General features: G+C 43.2%; 1 protein-coding gene across 10 annotated transcripts in view; it reads right to left on the bottom strand.

Moving 5' to 3' along the window:
* Nucleotides 1-11,551: 11,551 nt before the first annotated feature.
* The window catches only part of ncor1 (nuclear receptor corepressor 1), an 87,819-nt gene continuing 79,729 nt past the window's right edge, over nucleotides 11,552-19,641 (bottom strand). For 9 of the 10 annotated variants that reach the window (XM_061248282.1, XM_061248281.1, XM_061248284.1 and 6 more), the window contains 6 exons: nucleotides 19,620-19,641; nucleotides 18,504-18,646; nucleotides 17,744-17,797; nucleotides 15,692-15,868; nucleotides 15,104-15,286; nucleotides 11,552-14,516 (listed from right to left, as the gene is read on the bottom strand). The exon at nucleotides 19,620-19,641 is cut by the window's right edge and continues 119 nt beyond it. In XM_061248282.1, the coding sequence (XP_061104266.1) occupies nucleotides 14,332-14,516; nucleotides 15,104-15,286; nucleotides 15,692-15,868; nucleotides 17,744-17,797; nucleotides 18,504-18,646; nucleotides 19,620-19,641 (764 nt within the window). In that variant the 3' untranslated portion in view covers nucleotides 11,552-14,331. The remainder of the gene's footprint in view (nucleotides 14,517-15,103; nucleotides 15,287-15,691; nucleotides 15,869-17,743; nucleotides 17,798-18,503; nucleotides 18,647-19,619) is intronic. The other variant, XM_061248283.1, reaches the window with a different exon arrangement.

Below are 19,641 nucleotides of genomic sequence, written 5' to 3'. Positions count from 1 at the left end.
CCTGCGAGCTAGGTTGTCTGGGGCACTGTTAGCCCCCAGTAGGGTCTCCCAAGGCAAATTGGTCCCGGGGGAGGGGCCGGACTAAGAGCGATTCAAAGACTCCATGATACTGCCACACAATGACCCAGTTACCTCGCCCGGAAAAGGGAAACCGGGGCCCCCTTCTGGAGCCAGACCCGGGAGGGGAGCTTGTCGGCGAGCATCAGGTGACCGGGCCTTATCCCATGGGGAGATGCTCACAAGCCACCGGCTGAGCGCCACTGTGTTCCACCCGGGGAACGAGGGTCACCTCTCTGCGACTACGTGTCGCTGGGGTGAAAGCTCTGACTGTCATTTGTGCTTATGCACCAAACATTCAGAGTATCCGGCCTTCTTGGAGTCACTGGGCGGCATCCTGGAAAGGGTGCCACCCGGAGACTCCATAGTTCTGCTGGGCGACTTCAACGCTAACGTGGGCAATGACGGAGAAACCTGGAGGGGGGTGATTGGGAGGAATGGCCTGCCTGATCTGAACCCAAGCGGTGTTTTGTTATTGGACTTCTGTGCTGGTCATGGATTGTCGATAACAAACACCATGTTCGAGCATAGGGTAGCTCATAAGTGTACTTGGTACCAGAGCACCTTAGGCCAAAGATCGATGATCGACTTTGTGGTCGTATCATCAGACCTGCGGCCGTATGTCTTGGACACTCGGGTGAAGAGAGGAGCAGAGCTGTCAACTGATCACCACCTGGTGGTGAGTTGGATCAAGTGGCCGGGGAGGCTGCCGGACAGACCGGGTAAACCCAAACGTGTAGTGAGGGTGAACTGGGAACGTCTGGCGGAGGCCCCTGTTCGTGAGGTCTTCAACTCCCACCTCCCGAAGAACTTCTAATGCATCCCGGGGGAAGCTGGGGACATGGAGTCCGAGTGGGCCATGTTCAAAGCCTCCATTGCAGAGGCGGCAAGCAGGAGCTGTGGCCAGAAGGTCATCGGTGCCTGTCGGGGCGGCAACCCAAGAACCCGCTGGTGGACACCAGCGGTGAGGGAGGCCGTCAAGCTGAAGAAGGAGGCCTTTCGGGCTTGGCTGGCCCGGGGGTCCCCTGAAGCAGCAGACAGGTACCGGGTGGCCACAAGGGCTGTGGCTTCGGCAGTCGCCAAAGCAAAAACCCGGGTATGGGAGGAGTTCGGAAAGGCTATGGAGAAGGACTTTCGGTTGGCCTCGAGGAAGTTCTGGCAAACCATCCGACGACTCAGAAAGGGAAAGCAGGGCTAGTCTCAGGCTGTTTTCAGCAGGGGAGGAGAACTGCTGACCTGGACTGGGGATATTGTTGGGCGGTGGAAAGAGCACTTCGAGGAGCTCCTGAACCCGAACAACACGTCCTATGTGGAAGAGGCAGAGACTCGGGGGAATCTGCACCTATATCCCTGGCGGAAGTTGCTGAGGTAGTCAAAATGCTCCTCAGTGGCAAGTCGCCGGGTGTAGATGAGATTCGCCCTGAGATGCTGAAGGCTCTGGACATTGTTCGGCTGTCTTGGCTGACACGCCTCTTCAGTGTTGCGTGGAGGTCGGGGACAGTACCTGTAGAGTGGCAGACTGGGGGGACCGGAGGGTGTGCTCCAATAATCGGGGTATCACACTCCTCAGCCTCCCTGGGAAAGCTTACTCTAGGGTGCTGGAAAGGAGGCTCCGACCGACGGTCGAACCTCGGATTCAGGATGAACAATGTGGCTTCCATCCTGGTCGTGGAATAGTGGACCAGCTCTTTACCTTGGCAGGGTTGCTGGCGGGGTCATGGGAGTTTGCCCATCCAGTCCACATGTGCTTTGTGGACTTGGAGAAGGCTTTCGACCATGTACCCCGGGGAACCCTCGGCCTGGGAGGAGGGGGGCTGCTGGGGGCAGGGCGGCTCGTCCCGCTGGCGGTAACGGCTCATGTCATACGCGCGCGCACCGCCTCCAACCAAACCCAACAGGGTCAAAGGTCAAGGCCAGAGCCCTGAGACAAGTGCATCTTTTACTGGTTCACAAGTTTCTTTCACATAAAAAAACACTCAATATTCAGTCATATTCTAAGAGCAATACCTAAAGCAACGATGCCACATTTCAAAGGAATATGAGCCCTGAGCCAGGAGCTACTGACCACAGACTACAGAGCGCAATACTGGTGGATATCCACCGCTATAGGAGTGCAGAATGGAAGGCTTTTGGGTTGGGAATTCCAAATGTAATCAGTGCATAAAGTTCTGATTATTCTGCGTGATGGAGACTTTAACACAATACCTTCTTTTAAAGTGTCATATTATTTGCACTTTCAGTTAACTTAAAATGAGAATTTGACTGAAATAAACTAAAAGTAAGTCTGTGCAAGAATGCTTTCACAAACCTGCCAGGGCTCCAGAATGCGCCTAAATGGTTGATGTACAGGAAAGGAAAATAAGTTACAGCATGAGCTGTAAAATAAATACACATTTCTCAGCCTTAAATGTGTGTACCACATCGAAATGATGTGATTGCGCCACCAGTTGAAAAAGTTAGCCTGGAGCCCTGAATGCAGACACCAGTTGAAAAACACAATCATTCTGTGTACCGCGCACCTGTCTGAGCCACCGACGCCGGGGGCATCTGCCTGCAGGGGGGAGAGGCAGCACTGACCCACCTCAACGTTTCACAAAAGTTACTGCCGGTACAAGAAATGCTAAGAGGGAGCAGTGACTGGCCTTAAAAGTTCCCAAAAAGAATTTCCCAAAAGTTTTATTACATTTTTTACGTCCTTGCATCCTCAAATGAGGACATTTAATTTAGGAATCCCCGAGCTCTAGACAGTATTTATTTTAGCATGAAAATTAAATAAGACATAAATACGATATACGACACAATACAAATAACTGTGGGTTTGTTCATTACCTCACTCATTTTGTTTCTATGAATCAGTGATGTAGTGCTGATAAGGCATGCTTGAACTGAGCAGGCAGCGTAGCATCGGGGACGTGGCGGCCATCTTTTCTCTCACCTGCACGCATGTACTCGCTGGCGGCCACCATCCGCTCCCGCTCTCTGTGCTCCCTCTCTCGCTCCCTCTCCCTGTGCTCCCTCTCTCGCTCCTTCTCTCTGTCCTTCTCCCTCTCCCGGTCCCGGTCACGCTCCCTCTCTCTCTCTCGCGCTCCCTCTCCACGCTGGCCGCAGCAAGGTGTCCAGGGTGGCCTGCAAAAAAACATACACGGGACACACACATTTACGCACAGGGCAGGAGGTCCCGTGAATGGTGGCAATGGCGGGGGACTGTCCCGGTTCTGCCTCAGGTCCGGGGGGCATGGGGCCAGGAACAGGGATACAGAGACTCTAGGTTTGGCAAACCTCTACCAACCAGGCGGCGTTTGAGGTCTCAGCCAATTTGCCAGGAGCCAGCGGACTTGTTTTTTTTTGTTCCAGGCCACCGCAGACATGTTAACACATTAAACACAATCCGTTTTTCCCCGCCATTCCAAACCATCAGTCAGGGTGACTTTTTGTTGTTGTTGCCCTTGTCTTCTTCTGTGGTGTGGAGGTTAATGTGTTAACGTGTCCCTGGGCCTGCGATGCTGCAGTGGTTTATGGGCTTGTGGGGGTTTCTCACCTGGAGATATGGAAGCTGGGTTGAAGGCCCTAGGAGGGAAAGGGGGCTGAGCTCCGGGGATGTAGGTGATGCGGTCCATAGGGGGGGTAGCTGTCCCCCCAGGTTGAGGTAACAGGAGAGCGGGTATATGCGGCTGTCACACCATACTGTCAAGTTTGCAATTCATTTGTTCACTGGTTTCATGACTTTCAAACTTGACTGTGATAACTTATTGCAACTTTAAGCCATATTTTCAGGATCCAGCTTTGAAAAGGCACATGACTATGAATACAGCAAGAGTAATTTAGTCCATTTTCACTCATTTTAATGAATCAAATCTTAAAACATACAGTCCATACTGCATTCCAAAAATATTTAATCAACTGATGCATATTACGGTTAAATAAAGTGATACTCACACCAAAAGAAGATGATCAGGAACTGGAAAGAATTGAAAAATTATAATTAGATCAGCATCCTTACAAATACATTTGTTGTTGTATAAATTGAGAATATACAATCTGTATAAGTGCTATTAATCATCGACAATAAAGCATTTAACAATTAATGCCAACCACATGAATACATGAGGAATGTATTGTAGGGAATGGAGAAATAGTTAGGCTATACGGTATTATTATATTTTCCACATTCTAATGTTGGTAATCGTATTTACCAAATTTGTCAAACATACGGCCTCGTCAGACAATCTTAGAACTCCTCCCTGTGGCTATTTCATGGCATTGCCAATCAATGTTTTCATTTGAAGTTTATGTTCGTATAGACCTACTCATACAGTAAACTTTCACATACAGTGGGTAAAATGATGAGTTTATAGTTGCTAACAGAACGGTTGTGCTAATTGATTCCAACATTGCAATTTATGGCTTCATTAATCATAATCAAAAATCGTATGCAACATGAACTCACAATACAGTAACATTTCTGTCATTTGTAGCAACAGTATTTGATAATAAGAACCAAGCATCTATATTATATATATATATATATATATGTATATACACATATAGAGTATAAGTGCCTGGTTCAGTCTGTCATCTATATGCATTTTTCCACTTGATGGGTTGACCTTAGAAACGGAAACGAAAAAATCTGCCGGTCACTGAGCTGAAAAGAAAGCGCATTTTAAAATGGTAAATGGTAAATGGTTGGCATTTATATAGCGCCTTTATCCAAAGCACTGTACAAATGATGCTTCTCATTCACCCATCCGCCCGGGCTGACACTTCGACACAGGGATCGAACCGGCGGGGGATCGAACCGGCAACCCTCCAACTGCCAGATGACTGCTCTTACTGCCAGAGCCATGTCGCCCTCAAAATCCTTCCTTTATCCAAAAATCGAATCTATTTGGAGGGGGATGGAGTCCAATCATGTTTCCAATATAATTATTTAGTCACAACAATTATTTTCTTCACCTAAAACGCTCAAAAAGAGCAGTCTCTCCAGCACTCATCGACTTGAAAAACAAAGTTAAACAGTAAACTTTGTAGTAGGAAGCTGTCAAATGTTTAATGTGTTCTAATTGTGTAATTGTGTTCTAATTTCAATGGGGTGATGCATAATTTGCCATTACATCTTCCAGGGAGGGTGTCAATAGGCAGGTTCTTCCCTGTCTCTTTGTAACATAGCAGCTCCCTTTCTTGTGATATGGCACCTGTAATCTTCCGGCTGTGTAGGATTGCAGACCTTCAATACAAAGGCCTGGTAAAAAAAAAAAAAAAAAATCTAATTAATTAATTAATTTCACAGAAAGGACTATAGAATATTAAAGATATGGGTCCAGCTAACAAATGTATACCCCCTTTCATTTAGAAACAATTTATAGTTTTTCAGTTATCAGCTATGCAAATGAGTTGGGTGGCAACTGACAGTCAATAGCAACGTATTGCCTCCCCACACTGGAAACTCAGCAACAATTGCTGGGAACATGATTTCACAGAAAGGACTATAGAATATTAAAGATATGGGTCCAGCTAACAAATGTATACCCCCTTTCATTTTGAAACAATTTATAGTTCTTCAGTTATCAGCTATGCAAATGAGTTGGGTGGCAACTGACAGTCAATAGCAACGTATGGCCTCCCCACACTGGAAACACAGCAACAATTGTTTGGAACATGATTTCACAGAAAAGACTGAAGAATATAAAAGATATGGGTCCAGCTAACAAATGTATACCCCTTTCATTTGGTAACAATTTATAGTTTTTGAGTTATCAGCTATGCAAATGAGCTGGGTGGTAACTGACAGTCAATAGCAATGCTTGGCCTCCCCACACTGGAAACACAATTGTTGGGAACATGATTTCAGAGAAACTACTGCAGAATATTAAAGATGTGGGTCTATAGAGTAAACGTATAATCCCTTTCATTTGGTAACAATTTATAGTTTTTGAGTTATGGGCTATGCAAATGAGCTGCTCGTGAATTGACAGTCAATGGCATTGCATGACCTTACCACACTGTAAATACAGCAACAATTGCTGGGAACATGATTTTAGATAATAAATGTATAATTTTATAGATATTATACATAGATTTAATGTATGCCCCTTCATACTTGGCCAAAATTTTTCAAGAAGGAAGCAGGTATGCAAATGAGCTTTTATTGAACCGACAGTGTCAAGCAATTTATCCTTGGCCTACATTATAGTAACTAGTCAAATAGCAAGCTAGTTGCTTGCTGACTTTTATAAGTTGTATCAGCAATCAATTTAAATAATGGTAATTATGTGAGGGAGCGCAGAAAACGCGGTAACTATGTTCTCATTATTTAAGCAGCTTTTATTTTGACGGAAAATCACAGGAAGTTGAGACCGGAACTTCTGTACAGGAAGTCTAATTGTTGCCAACTTCACGGAGCTTTGCGTCAAACTGGTTGAATCTTTCAAAACGTCACGACTAGGTTTATGGTAGTTGCAGTTTTTATTGAAACCAGCGAAACGAGGAACTACAACTTAAACATCGAAGCGAAGTGTAGAAATGTTGAGTTCTGATCATATAATGTAATTATAGCTGTATATGCGCATATATGGCAACACTTTCTTTTAGAAACCATTACCCTGGATTTCCCCATAATTACTTAAGCTTCAAGTCATTGGTGATTAGCAAAGCCCTATAGGCTATGCATACCAAAGAGGAAGAAATTTTACCTTTGAATATATATTACCTATCCATCTAGATAACTTTGCTAAGATGTGACACATTTTAAGTTTTTTAGATGCACTTCAATCTGATGAATTGTACCATTCCTTTTCTGGTAATCAATGCGCTGACAATTTACAAAACTCAACAGCAACGTCACTTTCCAAATATAATGCCACAGTTACACACAAACATCAACAGAGCTCTATAATATTTATATTATTTTCTTATTTTAAATTGCCTTACAGTTGAATCCTGTCAAATACTGTCAACTATCCCAAATGCTTAAGATTTGTAACTTGTAACTTGCTTGTATGACATAAAATTCCATTGCATTGAAAAAAGACATGAATTACTGCTATTATTTGTCTGCATATAAATGGAAGATTACATGACACATAATTTGAATAATGGACACAACAAACACAACAAAAGGTGCATACCAGTATAAATATTGGGGCTAGTGGCTAAGATGCATGACTGGGACCCAAAATGTTGGAGGTTCAAGACCAAGTGTAGCTATTATAAGATCTCTGTTAGGTCCTTGAGCAAGGCCCTTAACCCCACATTGCTCCAAGGGGACTGCCCCCTGCTTAGTCTAATCAACTGTAAGTTGCTTTGGATAGAAAATATCAGCTAAATAATAACTGTTTTATTTATTAATTAACAATAAATAGAAATACACTATCAAGCAGCCTGGCCCATGCACCACTGAGGATGCTGGGACTATTCTGACAGTGGACATCTGAAATCATACATAAGACTGGATCAGATAGCTTAGAGTACTCAAACAAAGACGTACAGTATGTGGTCCAATTTATCACAGTACTTGACTTTTGTTTTACAAAGAAACATATATGGAAAACCTAACACAATTAATACACAATGCTGCGGTTAGTTAACAGTTGAAATATTTCACACATTTCTATAAATGCACTACCGCAAAGTGAATATGATTAAAACTTCAGCCTCTTCTGAAATTCAGCTCTGCTGGCTGAAATTGATGACATTTCTTGTCCATTGCCTGAATAAGAGAAAAAGAGGGAAGAAAAATAAAAACACTGGAAACCATAGCAACTTTTCCTGTTTTCTGGAACTGCTTGTGTGGCAACATTCAGTTCACTGGGAATGTTGGCCTGTGAGATCAAAAAGAACCAGAGAGCTCAGTTTCAAATGTAAAACAATGACATATTAGAAGGAATGTGTTCTGCAGAATTAAACTCAGAGGAAGTGTTTGGTAGAATACAACAGATTTTGTGAGGCCCATCAACTAAAAGAGGACACAGCTAGATACCTGCACTACTGGTCAAAAGTTTTGGGTCACTTTCTCTTTTTCTGCTTTTATTTTTTATTTTCTCTGTTTGTAATGAAACAAAATACGTAACAAACATACGTGTTCAAAGTGCAGACTCAGAGCTTTTATAAAAAGGGTAGTTTTTCTTCATGGTTTTCTACATGGTAATTTAAAACACTTTTTATATGTTGTCCCCCATTTCAATGTTTGAGACAAATGAACATAATGTCAAATTAAAGTTTTTTTCGCTCCCAATTTGGTAGGCAATTATATCCTATCTAATCCAATTAATGTTAGTTGGGGGATACAACGCCCACACCCCGTGCCGATCTGGCGATCCGAGAACAACACGCCTTCTTCTTCGTCTCATGCTTGTGACCGTGATTCCGAGGTGCTGTTGTGTGCGGCTATCCGCTAACCCTGCCAAGTCCCTCCCTCTGGAGCAGCGAACACAAGAGCCAGCCAAACTTGGCTTTGTTTGGCAGGACCAGGAATCGAACCACGGTCCTCCGTGTGCCACTGCAACCGGAAGTCCGCTGCATCTTAGCCTGTTTTTAGCCTGTTTTTAGCCGGCTCCCCCAAAAGAGTCTTTTGTATTTGGTTGCATATGCTTTGCATGCCATAACTTCCTGTTGATGTCTGTGACCAATCAACATTATTAAAGTCTGGATATCTTATTTTCAGGTTGTCCTACAATCGATACTAAAACTCTTTGCATGCGAATGGATCTCAATGGGAATTGGGGGGCTGGGACTAGATTCAGCTGTACATTATGCTAATAGAGTATGGAACACCTTTTTTTAAAGAAACAAAAGACAGTAAATGAAAAAAAGATCATACCTAAAAAAGGAATTGGGCTACCCTTTCCATGCTTATAATATTATTTCACATAATTTTAAGAAAAGGCATACAATGTCTGAAAATTTCCTTTTCTTATTAAATGGCAATGTGTTTATGTACAACAGCAATAAAGGATGTCTTGAACATTGTTCTCTGTGATAAGAGTGTAACGTGGTCAGCCACAATTCTTACCAATAGTGGAATTTCCAGATCTGCGGCAGAAGTTATGCAGGAGATCAAAATTATTAACATATCTCAGGATATCGAAGTTAGCATTTATAATCTTGTTCTGTTAATTATTACTTCAAAAGATAAACTATACTGTATAACTCAGACTGAATCTGGACCAGGGAGAATAGCAGACCTGGGTGAGACATGTAATTGTTCTGAATTAAAATATTTTCTGGCTCAACTGATCTTGCCAAGTGTAATTGAGCCAACCAAGAGGACCAGAAAGTGGCGTTTTAAATAGGTTCCAAGACACCAGATAAGCTCAGTAAATTGTAGAAAAGTAGTGAATCCAAAACAATTACTCATTTGACCGAGGTCTGGAGAATAGCATCAGACAAAATACATTTTAATAAATTACCTTGTTTGCTGCACCTGAACACCTGTGAGGAAGAAAAAGTGTGCTTTTTGTTTATATTTATTCATATATTTTTATTTATTTATATATGCCACAATATAAATGGAAATGTGTTGGTTAACAGATACAATGCAAGCACACACCGCCACTGTGTGTACTGGTGGAAGAAAAGGGTCCTCACATCTGTGCCATACACGGCAAGCGCAACCAAGGATCAATAAAATGAAGACAGCCCCACCGGCAGCTGTGTAGTACCAGTAGTTCACCACCAGACCCATCCACGTATCGCCTGCGAAAAGGGAAGCTCAGGAAAGCATGTTACTGAAGAAACCCTCAGTACCTGCAGCCTCTCGACACAAAGGCAGTCTGTACAAACTGACAATGGCCATAGCATCAAAAGCACTTCACATCTGCCATCTGTGTTTCAATGCACTTAACTGCAAACCAACTCATTTCGGGGAAACCACAAGCATTTCAATGCAATGCAATGCAAGTTTTGTGTCTAGAGTTTCGAGTCCGACTGTACTGCTCATTTTTTCAAGGGACAGTTATTTAAAAGTTCAATTAATAAAAAATGCTGAGCATTTATGACAACTGACCTTGGTCATTTTTGATCAAATTAAAATGAATACATTTATGGGGTTTTGCGTTTCTAAAAGAATTATGACAATACTTCACAATATTTGATAAGAAACCCTCTCATAAAGGAAAGTTAAAGGTGTAGGCACAATTTTGCACTGGGTGTAATTCCCATGGCAATTTTTTCCCATCATTTAATACTTTTTAGTTCACAGATCTGTCTCCCTGTTTAACACTTTAAGGGCTACGATCAGAAATATGCGTGTAGAATGTTCTTCTTCCAATGTGATGAAAATATCACTAACCAGCAGTGTCCAAACTTATCTGGAAAGGGCCGGAGTGGGTGCAGGTTTTTGTTTTAGCTCAGCATTAAAACAACCAGACTCTACTTATAAAGGCTTTGATTGAAATCCGAGTTTGGTTAATGATTTGAATTGGGTGTCCTAAAACAAAAGCCTGCAACCTCACCACCCCTGATCTAAACTGAACATTAAAATGGTCACGAACAATCACTACTGTTAACTGAATGCAAAAGATTCCAAAATAAACTATTCTTCAAAGGGATAGAAAGCTTTGAAAAAGTGAGCACCTGGTGGCAGTGCTACCTGTAATGGACCGGAGGACTGCACTTTTACCTGGGGGGGCTTTTTGCAGACTGAGCTGTACCTCTTCACAGCCCATGCTACGGTCCTGCCCATCAAACAGCTCACAGCAGTACAAGCCCTGGTCAGATTCCTGGACCAGTTTGATAAAGATAGAGAAGTTGCCTTTCTGTGGAGATTTGATAATGTTCACTCTGTGTTCCCTATGATTCCAAAATTTGACTTGTCCCGACGTGTTGAGCTCCAGCAAATTTTTTTGGCCATGAGTCCACACAGCAGCCAACATACTCTGGGCCTTTTGGAGCAGGCTGACATTGACGATGCATGGCAGAAGGACATCACTGTTGAGTGCAACAGTCAGATTAAGCTTTCTTGGCTCACAGGGTTTTAGGCACTGTCCTGAACATAAAAAGGAGAAAAAAACAATAAAATAAATAAAGGTTCCTGCATCTGCATAATCAGTCATACACAGAATTTGGAACTAACCAGGAAATACTTTGAACACTAACTAGTTTTCTTAAATCTAAGTAACTATTACTTTTAAAATGAGCTAAATTCGCAAGTGTAAGGATGCACACCCAGCTATTAACAAGGTGCAAATCAGTATAGCATATATAATATACATACATACATACATACACATATATATATATACTTATAAAGAATGCACACTAAAAGTAAATGCATTGTAAAAAAAATACTGTGCAGATTCATTTTCATTTTCCTTGGTACCAATGACGTTTACATTGTTAATGCTAATTTTAAATTCAGTCAGTCACACAATTAATCTATTCAGGCTTACTCGTGCTTTAGCAGATAAATGTGTCCAAATAATGGTTTAGACGCGTTTTATTAAGTACTGCTCTGTTCACTTACCCATCACAGGAATCAAACCATGGCACAAAAACATCCACAAAGACCAATATTTATTGTACAGCATTACTGGTCATTGATAGCAGTTCACACGAAAGACCAGTGATACAGTGGATGAGCAAATTGAGGAGGTGGTGAAAGAGGGTTGGACTTATTATCACTGAGATTAGCACACTGCTCAGTCGCTGAGGGTGCCACCACACATCCTGCTTTGAGAAAGTATTTAAATGGCATACAATTCAGACTCTACAGAGACACACAATGTTAAGTCCTGACACTGGTTACATATTATTTGTACCACCAACTGCATTGAACAATGAAACATGGCTTGCTTCGTATAGTGGTGCACAGCATATCAACTTAGTTCAATGCTGTAGTAAAAAGCGTGAAGTTTGACCAGGCTGCATTTTGAGTAGACCGCTCAAGCTTTAGTCACTGACCACAATATCCTGTTCACAGTAAAGCAATTGGACTCCTGCAAAGCAGACTGCAAAAACTGACAACAAGAACTGAGATACACAGAAGGGGCTAAAGGAAAGAAAATGAACCTGACATTTCAAGAGGTGGAGAACTAATCCACTTTATTGATTGGTCTGAACTTTCGTAATTGACGACTTAAGAGACATTGTGCGATACAAACATTGCATTTCAACAACATGAGATGCATGGGTTTTCAAGTCTCAAATTTTAAACAGACAAAAAAAAAAGTCATCACTGCAAAAACTGGACAGATGAAGAGCTGGACTGACGCACAGACAATTTGTTTTCATTTCTGTTTAAGATTCAAGTTTTGTAAACGTTTTTTTTCTGTTGTTATAGTTGTAAACACTCGACATCCCATTTTTAAAAAACAACAAAAAAAACATTGATCTTGAAAATGGCAAAAATAAATCCAAACATTGGTGTGAATCTGGGAGTTTAAAAATCACCAAAAATTTTAAACAATTACCAAGTTCAGAGGAAACTCCTTTGTTACTGCACAAAGCAAGGCCAAAAGCAAATGTTACAAAGAAATTATATCATGTTTTACACATCCTTCAACATAATGTTATCATTGCTGGCCTTCTTACAAATGCAATGTGAATGTACAATTCTGATGTTAAAGTTGTGGTTTAATGGGGGTGAGAGAAAAGGTCATGGAAGTCCATGTAACTTGCTATGGCAAAGCTGCATCTCCACTACACTTGACTGTACCATATGCAAAGTGAAAACTGCAGATTATTTATGTTACTGTAGGAACCAGTAACAAGCTGAAACGCCAGACAAGCAGAAAGTTGATCAAAAAATCTGCTATTTGCGTGAGCTCAAATCATTTATAAAACAGGTAGTATGATTTCTTTTTTATATTCTGTTAAAAGTTATAATGCAAAAAGTGCAACAATGGTGCAGTTTTTTTTTTTTTTTTTTTTTTTGTTTGGTTGGTTGGTTTTATATTTATTTTTTTGGAAAGTCAAACACACTGGTTACAGACATCAGCCAGAACAATATCAAAGACGTGAGAAAACACCAACAAATATTTTTGAGGGGGGGGGAAACTGTAAGCTGCCTTCCTCCAGCGAACTGGCACACTGACTGCTCTCAACAGGAAAGGGTCACAAACGGGTTTATCTCCCCAACTCGACAACTCCAAAAAAAGTGTGAACATTCTGCACCTGTTCAAAAAAAAAAAAAAAAAACTACATCAGCTTGGGGGCTCAATAACAGCAAAAACAATCAACAATAAATTAAAGTAGACATCTGAGCTTATTCATTCACCTTCAAGACGAAAAAAAAAACCTTCAACACCAGTGTTCGGAACATACAGGCGCACCCCAGACAAAAGAAGGACCAGAAGATTTTTATTAAGAGGGAGGAATCAATGAAAAAAATGTTTTCCCCGCAAATGAAAGAAAATTAGAATCCCCATGCATTTCTTCCACAGTGCTGTCAAGGACTCGCGTCAAATTTACAACAGTTGAAATGTAAAGTGTCTTCTTTTTTTAACTTCGTGATTTTTAAAATTGGCCGATACCCACAGTGCTCCAGGGCGGGGGTGCCGCGTCGCGCGCTGGGTGGCTTTCCCGCGGACATTACCACGGCAACGGCGCACGTGGTCGACTTCATCGCGGTTCAGTGCGGGTGTGTGGAGGGGACCCATCGTCCCCTACTCTCATGCTTACTCACTGGCAAAACACAGACCGTCCTCAGAACAGACAGAAACCCACCCAATTTAAAAGCAACATAAAAACAAAACGGTCAAGTAAAAGAACAAAAACAATAAACACCGCAAAAGGAAAAAAAAAGTTTCTCTATTTACATACGATTTAAAGACAAAGTGTTTTCTTTACAAAGCAAAATAATTGAAGAAATAAGTGTCTCAATGTTTTTTATTTTTATTTATTTTTTAACATTAGAAGTTCTTCATCTTTATTTCTCTTACCATCTTTTTTAGTATTTCTTTTTGTAATTTTTTTGTAATTTTTTATTTTATTTTTTTAAACAAGTCTAAATTGCTGGCTTTTCTTTTTGTCTTTTTATAATGTTCTTTCCCCCCGTTTTCCGACAGACAAGCCACACGTCAGAGCTCCCGGACGCAAGGATTGTGGAGTCCTGAAGGCCCGGCTCCTCCTCAGCTCCTCCTCAGCTCCTCCTCAGCTCCTCCTCAGCTCCTCCTCAGCTCCTCCTCAGCTCCTGCCACTACGTCCGTCTGTCTGTCTGTCCATCCGTCCACCCCTATTCGCTGCTGCCTCCTGCACAGCGCTGTCAGTCAGGGTGAGAGGGGCGGGGTTGGGTGCGGGGCTCCTCCTCTCAGCGCTGAGGGGCGGAGGGTAAGGAGCTCAATCGTCGCTGTCCGACAGGGTCTCGTACTGCTCCGACAGCAGGGGCTCACGCTCCCACACCCCCGCCCGGGGCGCGGAGCCGCCCTGCTGGGCAGGGAGGGAAGGGGAGGCGCAGGGCATGGAGGGCGGGGTGCTGCTCAGCATGCGCATGGTCAGCGGGTTGTAGGGGAACTGCATGGAGCCTGGAGACGGAGGAGAGGCAGGCCGTTAGTCAACTCCTCAAAACCCGTGCCACGCTCTACCGCAGCTGGCTTAATAAAGCTTAATAAACTTAATAAAGCACTAATAACTAATGAAGCAGAAAACACAGGATAATCGTTAAGGTGACCGGCACCGGGCCCAGTATGACACTGCAGCTCATTTAATGTAATTTCAGCCACAACGGGACAAACTTACATTTTTATTTTTATTTTACTTTATCCCTCATTTTACCAGAAGAGTCCCATCATGGCTCATCTCTTAATCAGTAGATATTAAAGGTCCCATATTACATACATTTCCCTTCTATGCTATGTGGATTATAAAGGAGCTGAAGGTGTTATAAAATCACTGTGAAAATAACAAAACGCAGTCCCCAAATAAATCTGCACAATCCGTATGCCGTAAATGTGAATTTAAACTAGACGTTTGGACTTGACATCACAACGATTAGCTTGTTTACTTCAGCACAGTCCACCTGGTCGCCTGAACAAATCCAAGAGTAACACGCGGTTTTTCCAGCATGTTCCGCGAGCAGGAGGAGACCAGAGGAGAGGAGGTGGGGACTCACCGGTGGAGGACGGCCGCTCCTCCCAGGTCCAGGGTGAGGCCTGCCGGTGGTAGTCCCCCTCCGAGTGCACGGACGATACGGACGATGGGCGCTCCGCCCCGGCGTAGCCCTGCCCCGGGTTGGGCGACTTGGACTTCCTGCTGTTGGCCTTGCCCAACAGCTTCTGCTTCCCAGCTGACATGCCTGTGGGGGGGAGGGTGGGCGGGGGAGGGGTGGAGGCAGGACATAGAAACGCATATCTTGGTGAAAAACATACTTTCCCCTAGGTACGTTTGGGCTGGTGTGTGTGTGCGTGTGTGCGTGCTGATGTGTGTGTGTGTGTGTATGAGAGAGGGTGTGTGTGTGTGTGTGTGTGTGTGTGTGTGTGTGTGAGTGTGTGTGTGTGTGTGAGTGTGCGTGTGCGTGAGTGAGTGTGTGTGAGTGTGTGTGAGTGTGTGTGAGTGTGTGTGAGTGTGTTGCACAGGGAGGGTCAGACCTGTGTCGGGGGACAGGCTGGTGTGTGTGTGTGTGTGTGTGTGTGTGTGTGTGTGTGTGTGTGTGTGTGTGTGTGTGTGTGCATGTGCGTGCGTTACACAGGGAGGGTCAGACCTGTGTTGGGGGACGGGTTAGCCTCTTGCCGCTCCATGCTGTTGGGCTGGGGGCCACCTCCCTGGTGGTCGTCGTGCTTGTCCTCAAAGTTTCCCATCAGGGCCTTACGAATGATGTCCTCCAGGCCCAAGTTACTGGCTGGGTCCCCGAAAGAAGGATTCCTGGAGCTGATACTGCCTACAGGACCGGGGGGGACCAGAAGCGCTTCATCAGGCAGGGGGTTGGCCCACAAAAACAACAGGTGACCACATATGGGAAAATAAATGCAGCGAGTCCGGCCATTTTGACAGGGTAAATACCAGGTATTTATAAGGTAGCCATTTTGATTGAAGATAATCAAAGTAGCTACCTAACAATGACATACAGTGGGGCAAAAAAGTATTTAGTCAGCCACCAATTGTGCAAGTTCTCCCACATTGTCTGATTTTTAAAGAATTTATTTGCAAATTATGGTGGAAAATAAGTATTTGGTCAATAACAAAAGTTCATCTCAATACTTTGTTATATACCCTTTGTTGGCAATGACAGAGGTCAAACGTTTTCTGTAAGTCTTCACAAGGTTTTCACACACTGTTGCTGGTATTTTGGCCCATTCCTCCATGCAGATCTCCTCTAGAGCAGTGATGTTTTGGGGCTGTCGCTGGGCAACAAGGACTTTCAACTGCCTCCAAAGATTTTCTATGGGGTTGAGATCTGGAGACTGGCTAGGCCACTCCAGGACCTTGAAATGCTTCTTACGAAGCCACTCCCTCGTTGCCCGGGCGGTGTGTTTGGGATCATTGTCATGCTGAAAGACCCAGCCACGTTTCATCTTCAATGCCCTTGCTGATGGAAGGAGGTTTTCACTCAAAATCTCACGATACATGGCCCCATTCATTCTTTCCTTTACACGGATCAGTCGTCCTGGTCCCTTTGCAGAAAAACAGCCCCAAAGCATGATGTTTCCACCCCCATGCTTCACAGTAGGTATGGTGTTATTTGGATGCAACTCAGCATTCTTTCTCCTCCAAACACAACAAGTTGAGTTTTTACCAAAAAGTTCTATTTTGGTTTCATCTGACCATATGACATTCTCCCAATCCTCTTCTGGATCATCCAAATGCTCTCTAGCAAACTTCAGACGGGCCTGGACATGTACTGGCTTCAGCAGAGGAATACGTCTGGCACTGCAGGATTTGAGTCCCTGGCGGCGTAGTGTGTTACTGATGGTAGCCTTTGTTACTTTGGTCCCAGCTCTCTGCAGGTCATTCACTAGGTCCCCCCGTGTGGTTCTGGGATTTTTGCTCACTGTTCTTGTGATCATTTTGACCCCACGGGGTGAGATCTTGCGTGGAGCCCCAGATCGAGGGAGATTATCAGTGGTCTTGTATGTCTTCCATTTTCTAATAATTGCTCCCACAGTTGATTTCTTCACACCAAGCTGCTTACCTATTGCAGATTCAGGCTTCCCAGCCTGGTGCAGGTCTACAATTTTGTTTCTGGTGTCCTTTGACAGCTCTTTGGTCTTGGCCATAGTGGAGTTTGGAGTGTGACTGTTTGAGGTTGTGGACAGGTGTCTTTTATACTGATAACGAGTTCAAACAGGAGCCATTAATACAGGTAACGAGTGGAGGACAGAGGAGCCTCTTCAAGAAGAAGTTACAGGTCTGTGAGAGCCAGAAATCTTGCTTGTTTGTAGGTGACCAAATACTTATTTTACCGAGGAATTTACCAATTAATTCATTAAAAATCCTACAATGTGATTTCCCCATTCTGTCTCTCATAGTTGAAGTGTACCTATGATGAAAATTACAGGCCTCTCTCATCTTTTTAAGTGGGAGAACTTGCACAATTGGTGGCTGACTAAATACTTTTTTGTCCCACTGTAAGTAGCGGTGTATGTACCCAGTAAGTATTATGTAATTAAATTAGCTGTAAAATAAAGCGCTACCAACATTTCATTTTGTCTCAGATGAAATCGCTGTTCTACTTGGCAGATATCTAAAGGAGAAAAATGTCTTCCATTAGTATTCTTTATTCTTCAATAGTGGAAAAAATCATTTTAATACTCACTTGAGCTTGTCACTGCAGGCAGGTTAAATATTTCAGTGCCAGGTTGTGCGCTTGCTGGAAAAACAAAATCGCAAAGACTATGACTATTAAGCAGTGACTATGAAAATAAATAACCTGTAAAATATAACTATGAATCAAGTTCAAAAGTTGTCAGAAGTTAAAGTGTCTTCAGAACTTCATATTTCCTGTTTAGCATAACGCATCAAAGAAATACTTCAAAGACACAAGGCATTACAGAACGCGGAAGAGGAAAAGGGAGCTTTCAAAGTCAGTCAGAGATTGCTGTAACAGGCATTCATCACGCAAAAAAAAGGTAACAACGTTCTAGCCTTCGACTTAGCTGCAGAGCATACCAATTTTGATCAATAAGCGCATTTTCACAACTTAGCCAAACTACTGGTAGCTACATTAAAAGATGCAAATATAACATTCCGCCCACTACTGCCATTAAAAATATAAACCAACCATGTGCAAGTAAATATTTAAAACCAGGCACATTAAGCATTGCCAATTCAGAATTGCTAAATACAACAGAACGGTGACCTACAAAATATTTATATGATACACTTAGAAATCATTTTGCAGTCCAGAAGAGAAGATGAATCGTAACAATTTGTTAATATAAGCAGATCGTAGGTTGGAGGGGTTATACAGAGTTCAGCCCACAAATTTTATGAAAAAGTTAATGCTCGGCATTGCTGGTGTCAACGTTAGTGCAGGAGACGAACAGTACAAAGAGTTGAGAAAGAGACCCACTTACCCACATCTGAATCACCGCCACCAGAGGAGTTCAACTTACGAAATATCTCCTGCTTCTTGGAATTCACCATTTGGGAGGTGTTCCCCAGCTTAGTAAAGAAGGAGGGCAGGTAGCTAACGCTCCCGGGAGAGCGAGAGTCGTTCCTGAAACCGGAGAAAGGGCACGGCTGAGTCCCGCATGCGTGCTTGGCGTTCCCTCTCGCACGGGCCGGCGCGCCAGAACTACCGACCGCATCACTGACGGACATAACCGATGTCCTTACGCCTGGCTAAAAATATATACGGCAGGCTTAACATTACTGGTAAAGTCGGGTTCCTTGTTTTTACTGCACTCTGCTGACTGACTGCATTAACAACACTTTTGTGGAAGTTTTGGATGAGATGTAAATAAAACTAAATGACAAACATGAAACAGTTTAACATGCTTTAAACTTGTAATTTAGGATTAAAGGCTTACTACAGACAATATTATTACATAACCACACTTAGTCAGTAAAGCAAAGATGCTTTCAAAAATAATTAAATCAAAACTTACTCTCAAGAGCAGTGAACAGTTAAAAACTAAACCAATTCAATATTTGCGGTGACCGCCCTTCACCTTTAAAGACTGCATCAGTTCTCTTAGGTATACTTGTCCCGCAGTTTGTTTGCTGCTGGCTATATAGGTGAAGCCAGGCAGCCTAGAGCACGTGCTTTTTATCAGAAAAGTAGTTTGGAAATCTCAAATGTGCCATTTTTTGCTGACACACAAATGCAGAAACTAAAACAAGCAGAAATGGAAGTGACATGACTGAGACACGAGTGAAACGGATCATTCGGAGGGTGGGGAGTCAATTTGACTGACGCCAAATGAGGAGGGGGCCGTGGAATGAGGATGTGGGCCACTGCGTGAAAAAGGAAATCGATCGCACGGGAACAGAAAAGACACTCGAATGGCATACACGGCCGCTGGCGTGCATTCTCCAGGAAGTGGACGGAAAGGTGCTGCTCTAACTTCCGGTTGGGCTCGTCCGTAAACCGTGTCTGCGAAACTGGCCCGTTATCTTTAACTTTCTGGCCCTTGGAGTGGCCTGTAAGCCAGCTCTGACTGCCTAGCGTGGCAGGAGGTGTGAGGTACCTCTGCTCCGTGTGCTCGGCCT

This window comes from Conger conger, chromosome 7, assembly GCF_963514075.1.
Source record: "Conger conger chromosome 7, fConCon1.1, whole genome shotgun sequence".
Classification (NCBI taxonomy): domain Eukaryota; kingdom Metazoa; phylum Chordata; class Actinopteri; order Anguilliformes; family Congridae; genus Conger; species Conger conger.
The sequence above is the reverse complement of the archived record's forward strand: the minus strand, read 5'-3'. Positions and strand labels throughout refer to the sequence as shown.